General features: G+C 42.2%; 1 protein-coding gene across 1 annotated transcript in view; it reads left to right on the plus strand.

Moving 5' to 3' along the window:
* The window catches only part of LOC113054231 (H-2 class I histocompatibility antigen, Q10 alpha chain-like), a 32,408-nt gene extending 31,172 nt beyond the window's left edge, over nucleotides 1-1,236 (plus strand). Inside the window, exon 6 of the mRNA XM_026219611.1 lies at nucleotides 1,169-1,236. Coding sequence (XP_026075396.1) covers nucleotides 1,169-1,236 — 68 coding nt within the window. The remainder of the gene's footprint in view (nucleotides 1-1,168) is intronic.
* The last annotated feature ends 11,025 nt before the right edge of the window (nucleotides 1,237-12,261 follow it).

Consider the following 12,261-nt stretch of genomic DNA (forward strand, 5'->3'; position numbering starts at 1 on the left):
AACTCTGCAGGATAGTGGACCTCCAGGACTGGAGTTGCCTATCCCTGCCCTATAGGACATGATCCTCCCGTAAGCCCTAACACGACCAGAACTAGGATGAGGACAAACATCCCCAAGGGACAACATGGCCAGATTGCTACCAGTCCATCCAGTCCCCACGGCTTCGACACCAACACCAACACCCCAAGCAGACATGACAGAGCCAGCCGAGCCAGAACAAGGGAGGTTAGTTGGTTGGGCGTAATCATGCAATAACTCTCTACAACAAGGACTGGGACACGGATGAATATCTCTGGATAATAAGAGACAGAATATAATAATTAACGCATCACTATGTCAACGCCGAGCTGGTGGCTTGCAGTGTCTCTTTGCCCGGTTATAAGGATGGAAAAATAAAAGTCACTGCTAAAGTGTGCCTTCCATATCCAAGGTTTCCCACAGCTTGTTTCGTTTGTTGAGTTGATATATTGATGTTGTTCGAAAAAAATTTCCCAAAAATTAGATCTGACATGATTAACAAATTTATTTATTTTATTTTATTGTCTTAAGAATGTTAGTGCCATCTTGACACAATCTTGAGAGTGAGCATGTGTTGTGTCTGGTATAAAATATATATATTTTTAATCAATTGGTGCTACATAAAGGGCAAATAATATCAGTGAGTAGAAGGAAGAAACTCGAAAACATTCTGCAACGGATGTCTGGCATCATTCATAATTAAATTAGTTTTCTTCAAAGTCCTGACCTTATACAAGTCTTCAAACCATTTAAAGTGGTGCCAATAATCTTACCTCACACTTTAACAATACAATGCAATCTATTTCTGTTTCTATTTCTGTTTTCTGTTACATGCGTAACTGAGATATTTTAATATATTTACAGTATATAGTCCACACAGGTCTGGTACATATTTATAATTTTTGTGATGCTAAGCTTAAGTATTAAGATGTTTTGTTTTTATGTTCATTATGTTTTAACTAAACTAACATACAGTATATGATCACATATCCAGGAGAAACTGGAATGCGTAGTTCTGCTGGATCATTATTCAGAGGTACCACAGTTCATTAATGCTGAAACAGTCAATCTGAAGAATTGATCATCATTTTATACCTTTGATTTCATTCACAAAGTCTTGATTCTGTTCATCTGTCCATCTTTCCTTTAGAGATTTTGACCATTCTTAAGACTGCAGAATTTGCTGCTCTTACTGTGATTCTTCTTCAGATCATCTGAGCAAGAAGAGCTGGTGAGTTTTTCAGATGATTCACATTGATCTGAAACAATCTGCACTCACGAGAGCTCAGTAAATGATTTTGTGTTGAATTATTTTGCAGAGAGGAAGGACTCGCAGCAGCCAGAGGAAATAGAGACAATAATAGAATAAAATACTATAATTTATGGATATTTGCAATCAGTTTTGAAGGATCTTTCCCAGTGCTCCGTACTGTACTGAATACATAAAATATAATAACAAATCCTTACTTATGAAAATTATATGAATGACTGTCTTTCCACCTACATCATGCTGCAACATGTTTTTATGTCAGGCACGCATAAATATAGATTCACAATTTGGTCTTCAAATATTCGCTAAATCACAGTCTAAACTCGTAAAAGTAGGGTATTTACATATGAAAAAAATAATCTCTTGGCTAGATAACTGTAGCTACAATACGCTTTCATACTGCAAGCAGATTTTACTGCAAAATTCCAAATAACAAAACAACAACTGCAAGTCCATGTTTTCTGACTGGATTCAAGTTTCTGTGGATTGCAGAGATCCATTTACTTGTAGTTTTGAGCTATGTATAAATGGTCCAGTTTCTTGTCTAGTTATATAGTGAATCACAAAACAGCTCTTTCCCATTTCTGATGTTTATAATGTTTTCACAGAATTCCAGCTGAACTCTAGTGCTGTCACTCATGCAGTGTCTCAATCATCATTCTAGCTCCTGAGTGTGAGTCTCAAACAAGCATATTGTAGAACGTCAACGCTGGCATTCATCAACAACAGACGGGACCAATCTCTTTTTTTAAATATATATTATTTTTATTCTCTTTAAACACAGCATTCTTTTACAAACCCGATTCCAAAAAAGTTGGGACACTGTACAAATTGTGAATAAAAACAGAATGCAATGATGTGGAAGGTTCAAATTTCTATATTTTATTCAGAATACAAAAGATGACATATCAAATGTTTAAACTGAGAAATTTTATCATTTTAAGGGAAAAATAAGTTGATTTAAAATTTCAGGGCATCAACACATCTCAAAAAATTTGGGACAAGGCCATGTTTCCCACTGTGTGGCATTCCCTCTTCTTTTATAACAGTCTGCAAATGTCTGGGGACCGAGGAGAAACCTTGCTCAAGTTTAGGAATAGGAATGTTGTCCCATTCTTGTCTAATACGGGCTTCTAGTTGCTCAACTGTCTTAGGTCTTCTTTGTAACATCTTCCTCTTTATGATGCACCAAATGTTTTCTATGGGTGAAAGATCTGGACTGCAGGCTGGCCATTTCAGTACCCGGATCCTTCTTCTACACAGCCATGATGTTGTAATTGATGCAGTATGTGGTCTGGCATTGTCATGCTGGAAAATGAAAGGTCTTCCCTGAAAGAGACGACGTCTGGATGGGAGCATATGTTGTTTTAGAACTTGGATATACCTTTCAGCATTGATGGCCCATGTAAGCTGCCCATGCCACACGCACTCTTGCAACCCCATACCAACAGAGATGCAGGCTTCTGAATTGAGCGCTGATAACAACTTGGGTTATCCTTGTCCTCTTTAGTCGGGATGACATGGCGTCCCAGTTTTACAAAAAGAAGTTCAAATTTTGATTCGTCAGACCACAGAACAGTTTTCCACTTTGCCACAGTCCATTTTAAATGACCCTTGACCCAGAGTAAACACCTGTGCTTCTGGATCATGTTTAGATATGGCTTCTTTTGTGACCTGTAGAGTTTTAGCCGGCAACGGTGAATGTCACGGTGGATTGTGTTCACCGACAATGTTTTCTGGAAGTATTCCTGATCCCATGTTGTGATTTCCATTACAGTATCATTCCTGTATGTGATGCAGTGCCGTCTAAGGGCCAGAAGATCACGGGCATCCAGTATGATTTCCAGCCTTGACCCTTACACACAGAGATTGTTCCAGATTCTCTGAATCTTTGGAAGATATTATGCACTGTAGATGATGATAACGTTAAACTGTTTGCAATTTTTCTCTGAGAAACTTTCTGATATTGCTCCAATATTTCTGGCTGCAGCATTGGTGGAATTGCTGATCCAATGCCCATCTTGACTTCCGAGAGACACTGTCACTCTGAGAGGATCTTTTTTATACCCAATCATGTTGCCAATTGACTTAATAAGTTGTACATTGGTACTCCAGCTGTTCCTTATATGTAAATTTAACTTTTCTGGCCTCTTACTGCTACCTGTGCCAACTTTTTTAGAATGTGTAGCTCTCATGAAATCCAAAATGAGCCAATTTTTGAATGACATCTCAAAATGTTTCACTTTCAACATTTGATATATTATCTTCTATTGTGCATAAAATATAATTTTATGAGATTTGTAAATTATTCCATTCCTATTTTAATCAAACTATAGATGTTCATCATCTGTCTAGCCATGTGTATTTATACTGAAACATACAAAAAAAGTTTTGTCTTTTCAAATCTATCTATCTATCTATCTATCTATCTATCTATCTATCTATCTATCTATCTATCTATCTATCTATCTATCTATCTATCTATCTATCTATCTATCTATCTATCTGTCTGTCTGTCTGTCTATATATCTAAAATAATAAAGTGTAAATAATGCAAGAACATGCTACCAACTAGCAGATACCTCTTAAGGTTTTTATAGAGGGGTCATTTAATGCCATTTCAAGTTTTCTTTTCTCTTTGGGGTGTTACAAGCTGTTTGTGTATAGATAAGGTCCCCAAAGTTGCAAAGACGAAAGTCCCAAATCCAAAGAGATATTCTTTATAAAAATGTAGACTTGTCCATGCCCTCCTAAAATGCCTCATTTAAACACGCCTTCTGTGAAATCCACCCAGCCAGGTGGCTCACCTCACTCCTGTTGAGCCTTGGCCAATGAAAGCTTCCATGGATCCCGGACCTTCAGCCTGAAGGTCTGGCTACGCGAGACTAATATATAAGTACTCAAGTACAGTATTTGACAGTTCAAACTTAAGTTTTGTTTGAAGTTTGCTACATTCAGGAAGTGTATTTTCTTGGAACAGATAAAATATAAGTCAGAATATCTGACTGTATAATATTCACAGATAAAAATGTAGCCGTGTGTAGCAATATTGAAAATTGAGGATGCAACACATTGTGATATCAAATTGAATCTTGAAACCAGCGAAGATTCACACCTTTAGTTTTTTGTGAGCATCCACTTGTTTGCCATGGTGCTTCATTTATACAGGTGTATTTGATAGTTCCCTTTCGAAGGGAACTTCGACAATACGTCATCGATGCTATGGGGAACGCCTCAGGTGTGACAGGTGTCTGAAATCAAATATCAACTCACAGCAATTATGCTGACCGGCGACATCCGTGAATCATCAGCTTGAATGATGAGCATGCGACCTGGATATAAAAAGGGCGCCTTGAAACCATGACAGTATCCTTTTCGTCTTCAGGGACTGTTTTGTCTGATTTAAATGTCTGCTTACAGCGAAAATGAAACACACATCTAAGGCAAGTCCTAAAATTTTGTGAAATGTGCTGAACCGTGCCCAAGATATTTGTCGACGGGTGACACTCACAAGATGTGTGTGTACTGTTTGGGTGAAGAGCACGCACAGGATGCTCTTGAGGGAGCGTCCTGTGCAAATTGCGAGAGTTTTTCTATGAGAACCCTCCACTCTCGTCGGGCTCTCTTCTCGAGGGAAGAGAGTTCAGCATCTGGTCCTCGTGGATCGGGTCCCGCTCGTGCCGAGGCAGAGCGGCAACACGCTTCATGGGGCTCCCAGATGGAGCTCGCTGACAGACTCGAGAGGGGCGTTAACCTCTCGGACGCGTCATCGGCTGACGAGAGTGAGCTGCCGGTGGATGACGGAGACTTTTCTCCTACTGATACTGCAGCGAGTGCTCTTCGGGCTGGGCAAGAGATGGCTGAGGATGATTTAGATCCTCAACCTCGTCAGCCATCCTGCCCCGTGTACGCAGAGTCGGTGGAAGTTATGGAGCGCGAGACAGGCAAACTTCAATTGCCATGGCAGCGCGCTCAGGGAGAGATCGTTCGCGGTCGTTTTGACTATTGTTTTTTCCCTGAACATAGACCACCAGCTCAGCAGAGCCTTCCATTCCTTCCTGATCTCCATTCAGAGATCAAGAGGGCATGGAAGAAACCATACTCTGCCCGCATTTATCGACATCAGTGGGGTAATTTCGCTGATGTTGAGGGGATCGGGGAGTATGATTATGTGTCTATGCCGCCCATTGACAAGATGTTTGCGATCTCGTATCTGGCCAGGTGTCGACACTAAAAGCTCCGACTCTGCCATCCAAGCCCCTTAAAACCACGGCTCGCTTGAATGGCAGAGCGTACATGGCAGCAGGTCAGGCTGGTGCTGCCCTTCATACCATGGCAGTGCTCCAAGCCTACCAAGCTGACCTTCTGTAGGATCTCGACCAAGGGGCAGGGCTGTCCCCTGCGGCGGTCGCTGAGTTGCGCCGGACCACTGATTTATGTCTCCAGGCCACTAAACAGACTGCTGCCGCGATCGGCCGATCGATGGCGGCGATGGTGGCCACGGAGAGGCCTCTGTGGCTCAACTTGGCTGATATAGGGGAGAAAGAAAAATCCCTTCTCCTTGATTCACCAGTTTCGCCTGCTAAACTTTTTGGCACCACCGTTGAGGCGGTGGTTGGAAAGTTTAGGGAAGCGAAGGCGTGCTCAGTTGCATTTAAGTGTATACCGCTGAGATCCGGGCCCAAGCCCAGGCAGGCGGGAGGACCGGGTCCATCTTGGTCTGGGGACCGTAGACAGGACCAGAGGTCTAGTGTTGCCTCTCGTGCGCCCCCTCCATGGAGGAGTAGGACACAGAGGAGGAGAGCCTCCCGCAAGAAGAGGGACTTAAGTGAGGTCATTCAGCACAAGCGCAGCAACGCTCAGCGGAAGTAGGGTTTGATCTCCCTGGAGGGACTTTTCTACCAGTCCTCTCCCTCTCCTTGACTCCCCAGGCGTTTACGTTACACCAGCCCTGGGGATGGGCCTTATAATGAGAACTATGTTCTGATGGCCCACCGTAGCAACTGGTTGATGTGAGCGCCTCTTTTAGGCATGTAAAAGTGGTGGACCCTCTCATCCATTGAGAACTCTCTGGCGAGTCTTCACTCCGCACGCCGCAGGTGAACTTTTTGGTTTGTAAAATTCTGTGTATATAACTAACACTGATTTGTATTTCTCTACAGACCTTGTTTCCCGTATAGACCTAGGGGGTCATTCTTAGAGGAGCAAGTAAAGTATTGGACTTTAGGGCCCTGAAGCCTCCCCCAGATGGTGGCTAGAACGAATTAGGAAGAATCTCAAAGAAAATTTGGCTTCTGTGCTGAGTATGTGATGGCCTTCCTGTCATAACGTTTTATATGCGTGGTGGACCACCGCTCATTTCTGTTTAGCCTCAGGGCTATTAGCCACCCAGGGGTAGAGTAGTTGGTCTTCCAAAAAAAAAAAAAAAAACTTTTTTGCTTTAGGTTTAGACTGACGCTGGCGCTTCAGATAGATCTTCAGATAGATGTCCTGCCTATCGGTTTGTGACATTGGTATCCTGAGTACTCGCTCCCCTGAGCTCTGTAAGGATTCAGTATGTTGAGTGTTTCACAGCCTCTCAATCAAGTAGGCTGTGGCTCCTCCGAGCCCTCAGGTAGATCTATGCTTGTATGTCGGCCCTCATCCGGGCCACCTCTGTAGCTGGCCTAGGCTATGCTAGGGATATTGGAGGTGTGTTGCTAAATATAGCTGCCTTATTTATTATGTGTTAGGCTTCCTCCCCTAGATTTCAGCCTCCTCCCTTAAATGGGAGTTGTTGGCCAAGGCCCGCCCCTTTCTCTGCATTGCTTTTTGCTGAGTACACTGCCTCTGGCAATGCGATTAGGTACCAGGATGCTGTAGCAACAGCTTTCTGCCGCGAAGGCTGCACGGCTGGGTAGTAGCCCCCAGCAGGCCTCCTTGACCGAATAGCCCTTGATAGGGGTCCTAGGCCAGCTCACCTTCGGTGGTTGGCCCTAGTAGTTTGGGCAGAAGGCTCACTGCCGATTAGCTGGCCTTAACAGGCCTCCTCAGAGGTGGGTCACAACATTGTGGAACATACACTAGGACAAAACTATAGGAAAAGTTTTTTAATAGTGTAGTTCCAGCAGTGTTCGTTTAAGTAGCAGAATAGACTCGCTATCAGCTAGTGGGCTCGACCAGGCCTCCCTGTTAGGCGAGTCCCCAGCAGTAGTTACATCCAACTGATTAGACTGTTTCAGGTAGTAGGCCTCTTCAGGCCTCCCTGAAGGTGGGCTCCCACATTTTGTGGTGGTCAGGTAGTAGGCTTTACTAGGCCTCCCTGAGGGTTTAATTCCACATACTGTGGTTACTAGGTGGCAGTCCCCACAGGCCTCCCTGAAGTTGAATTCCCGCTTTTTTGAACTGTCAGGTAGTAGGCCTCATAAGGCCTCCCTGAAGGCAAAGCCCCAAAGACAGTCGACTGGACTGCCAGTCTGGCTCACTATCAGCTATGGTTTTCAGGTAGTAGGCCTCTCCCGGCCTCCCTGAAAGTAAGCTTTCCTGCACTGTGTTTATCAGGTAGTAGGCCTCACTAGGCCTCCCTGAAGTTGAGCTCCCACATACTGTGGTTGTCAGGTAGTAGGCCTTTACAGGCCTCCCTGGAGTTGAGTTCCAAATTACTTTCAGTTTCTACTTAAGGTGCTTATCTGGAAACAGGTAGTAGTCCTCTCTAGGCCTCTCTGTAGGTGAACTCCCACATATTGTGGTTATCAGGTAGTAGGCTTCACCAGGCCTCTCTGAAGGTGAGCTCCCACATACTGCGGTTTTCAGGTAGTAGGCCTCTCCAGGTCTCCCTGAGAGTAGTTTCACAGTGGTGCTGGGTTTTGTAAGATAGTGGCCGCTTACTTTCAGTTTAGCAAACCTTATCAGGCAGCTACCGAAGGTGAGCTTGTGCCCTGGCTTGGCTCAAGTTTTTATTCTCTGCTACGGGTTCCCTCCTGGACCCTCTTTATCTTGCTACAGCCTGGTTGCCTACCAGGTAGATCTTATGCTCCCCTCACTGAGGGTCAATATGAGTATGTGGTCTCCTGAGTCTGGTCAGTCGGTCGTAGGCCTCTCATGAGGCCTCCCAGTTAGATCAGTCCTTAGGCCCTCACAGGCCTCCTCTGTGTTTTGAAACACAAACACTGGGTAGATCCGTGGATTGAGTAGAGAAACTCGCCTCGCTGGCAAGGGTTGTAAAGCACTATGCTGAGTCATACTCTCCAGGATATCCCGTCTCTGAGATACGGGCCAAGTGGTTAACTGCCTGCTCCGCAGTTCCTCGGGTTGGATGCCTTCCTAAAGGCAAGTGTCCAGATGCTCTGTCTTCGGACAGACAGGAAGTGGCCAGTCTGTAGTGTCCTATGTAGTGACACCAGGTCAGGCCTGCCTGGTGGCATTTCAGGTGGCTCATTCCCCTGAATAGTGACTGGCTGGGGTTCCCTCGGGTTCCCTAGCCACATTCCCTAGAAGGGACCCCTTCTAAGAAGCTGAAGTTGTGGTCCTAGGCCCTTGAGCAGGCCCAGGTAGACCTTTCACTAAACTATGTTTATGGAGGTTTTCTGTGGTATCATATAGCTTGGGCTATGACCGTAGGGAGTGCTGTCACTGACAGCCCTGTGTGACCTGAGGGTGAGTGGTTCTAGCGTTCATTGAATTGCTGGTTCTGACAGTTGTCACTGCCATTGGGCATGCACTCCCTTTAGCATGGCGGCGTGGGTATTTCGTTCCCCATAGCGTCGATGACGTATTGTCGAAGTTCCCTTCGAAAGGGAATGTCTCAGGCTACAAGTGTAACCTTTGTTCCCTGAGAACAGGGAACGAGACAATACGTCTCCCAGCCATGCCTCAGGGTCTGCCTGCCAAACAGTCCCTGAAGACGAAAGGATATTGTCATGGTTTCAAGGCGCCCTTTTTATTTCCAGGTCGCATGCTCATCATTCAAGCTGATGATTCACGGCTGTCGCCGGTCAGCATGATTGCTGTGAGTTGATATTTGATTTCAGACACCTGTCACACCTGAGGCGTTCCCCATAGCGTCGATGACGTATTGTCGAAATTCCCTTCGAAAGGGAACTATCAGATACACCTGTATAAATGAAGCAGCATGGCAAACAAATGGATGCTCACAAAAATCTAAAGGTGTGAATCTTCGCTGGTTTCAAAATTCAATTTGATATCACAATGTGTTGCATGCCCATGAAAATCGCATTCGATCTAGTTAACAAAGCTAAACAGCATTGCCCTTTGTGTAGTAAGTTACATAAATTGTTAAACACACCAACTTAAATAATAAAATACACTTACCGGTTGTGGTCCATAAACAATGCCTTCTCCAGACAAAGAGAATAATCTCAAGAATAATCTTTTTGGAATCCGGCATTAAACTGATTGAGATTGAGAAAGATGTCCTCAGCAAAATGTGCTGCACATAGTTTTACACGTGGATTATAATTTTCGGGAACCGAGTTACACATAAATTGTAAATCTCCAAGTACAGCATCCCTGGGAAGCCCGAAACATGGGATCACGAAGAATGGGACCTTTAAAGACATACAAACTTAAAATGAGAGATATAAAATGGATTAAGAAGACATGTAAATCTATTAAAAATAAAATATTTTAGTATATGGAGTAGTAAAACATGCTTTTAATGTCATAAGATGTTTGAAACGAGGTTGACAATCACAAAATAGAAATTTTTGGGAAAGTTATTAACAAATAAATAAAAAAAATAACAGAAAGAAACTGCAAATATGTTTTTGTGAGAATATCAGTGGGTTGGAACTTTTATTTGTCTGAGCATTTGTCTGTTCTGTCCCAGTGCTTTAGAAAATTATTTTTCACAATAGAATCTATTTGGACTGTGATGAATTTGTCGATGTGTTTAATCTGACATGGTGTTTAATCTTCAAAAACACAAACCAACCAAAACCAGATCAAGACGATAATGCTGGAGTTTCTCTGAAAAAAAGGGTACATGTAATCTTAAAATCTAAATAAAATGACTAAGTTGTTTATTTCATCTAACGTTTATTTAATTTTCAAATCAAAAAATTGTATTTATAGTATAGTAAGTATAACTCTGATTTCCAGTAGCCTATGTTGATTTTATTTTTATTTATTTATTTATTTAAGTAAACTCAGTGACACGGATTATTCACTCATTCCGACTCTAATTAGATTTGTATTGGTTTTATGTTTAGTTCATAAATTTGATTTCAGTTCTAGCTAAGCCTGTGGCCTTAAAAAGAAAAAAAATAAACGATATTATATATATATATATATACATATATATTATCCATATTATCTGTCAGAAACGTTATCAAAACAGCATATAACATTAGCAAAGAGGTATGTAGAACATATAGGCTACGTCTATTCTATTTCACCGAGTATAGCTGTTAAATTTTCACCAAATCATGTCTACAACATTCATAAGAGCACTAGACAAATTATCATTAGTAGAGCAATGGTTATTAATGAAAACTCTAAAAGTAATAGTCCTATAACTGTTGAATGAATAATAAACAACTAATAATCCCTGCATATGATTATAATTTAATGTTCCTCATTCCTCCAAAAAAGAGAAAACATTTTACAAACATATCCATGTCTGTCTCTTTTAAAGTGTTTAGGGTATAATGAACTGTATTTGTAGTTTTATCGCACAATTCTTAACCCCACTCCAGACCTCACTCATTCTTAAACCCATATGGCCATATGGATGTATATTTATTGAACATTGACTGACTAAAACGCTTTATGTTGGTTATGCCTCTGCATTTCTGCCCAGATACGCATGATATCATTGTTCTGTTTTATATATACGTATATAATATATGCATTATGTAAATTTTATTCCAGCTGCTTATCGTTAATTTGTTCCCAGGTGTGTCCCATTGTGTCATGTGTTTGAATAGTATTCCCTGTTTTGAGTTCACTGCCTGCTGTTGAAGCTCTTAAATGTCATAGATGTCTTTTAGTACCTGTATATGCCCGTTGATGATTAAATGCTATATCTAGTAGAATTCTCCTGCTTCTCCTCACTCCTTCCCGAGTGTAACATGACCAGTGTATGTGAGCCGAGTGGGAGCGGAGCGTGGAGTGGAGCGGTGTGATTTTGACAGGAGCGAGGAGCGGATTTTTTAAAAGTCGGAGCGTTGTGGGTTTCACTCGCTCCAAGAGCGCTCCACCACCACTCCATCACAAGTACAATTCATGCCAACAGCCCGTAATATAACTGCATATTTAGCAAGTATTCACGTTAAACATATTTAACTATAGCTTGATACAGATGGATCTCTCAGATCAGAAGGTTACAATGACGACAATAGCCGAGCGGGAAGTTATAGGTTAGTTCTCAAGGAGTTTATCTGTTCCTTTTACTGAATATTTTCGGGTCAAAGCATGATTTAAACAGTTACAGCAAATTCACACGCAGTCGCTTTCGCAATAATACATTCAAACAAATGTAATCTTACAGTGTTACTTCATCTGTATCTGATTTTGAATGAGCAGAAATCTGTAAGAAATGCATTGATCTGTAGATAAAATAAAAATGTACTGTTATTTTCATTACAAACAAAATTTGCACAGCAGAATACAGTAATTATATTAATGCTGACATCCATGTTATTAGTTTGGCATGTGGTAGAAAAAAAAGTTTGCACACAATAGCCTAAGCCACTTTGAAACTCTCCTGTTATTTATTTTTTTATTTATTTTAATATAGGCTACGTTATGAACATAACATTTCAAACATACTGAAATACTTTAGCCACGGAGCGATGGCGGAGCAGTGTTTCTGGTATCACTGAGCGCGGAGTGGAGCGGGAGCGGGGAATTGTGAACCCGGAGCGGAGCTGGAGCGGAGTGATTATTAAATGCTCGGAGCACGGAGGGGAAATTGTTGCCACTCCACTCCGCTCACACACTCTGAACATGACATACTTTGTGTCCACACATCC

This window comes from Carassius auratus, chromosome 3, assembly GCF_003368295.1.
Source record: "Carassius auratus strain Wakin chromosome 3, ASM336829v1, whole genome shotgun sequence".
Taxonomy (NCBI): Eukaryota; Metazoa; Chordata; class Actinopteri; order Cypriniformes; family Cyprinidae; genus Carassius; species Carassius auratus.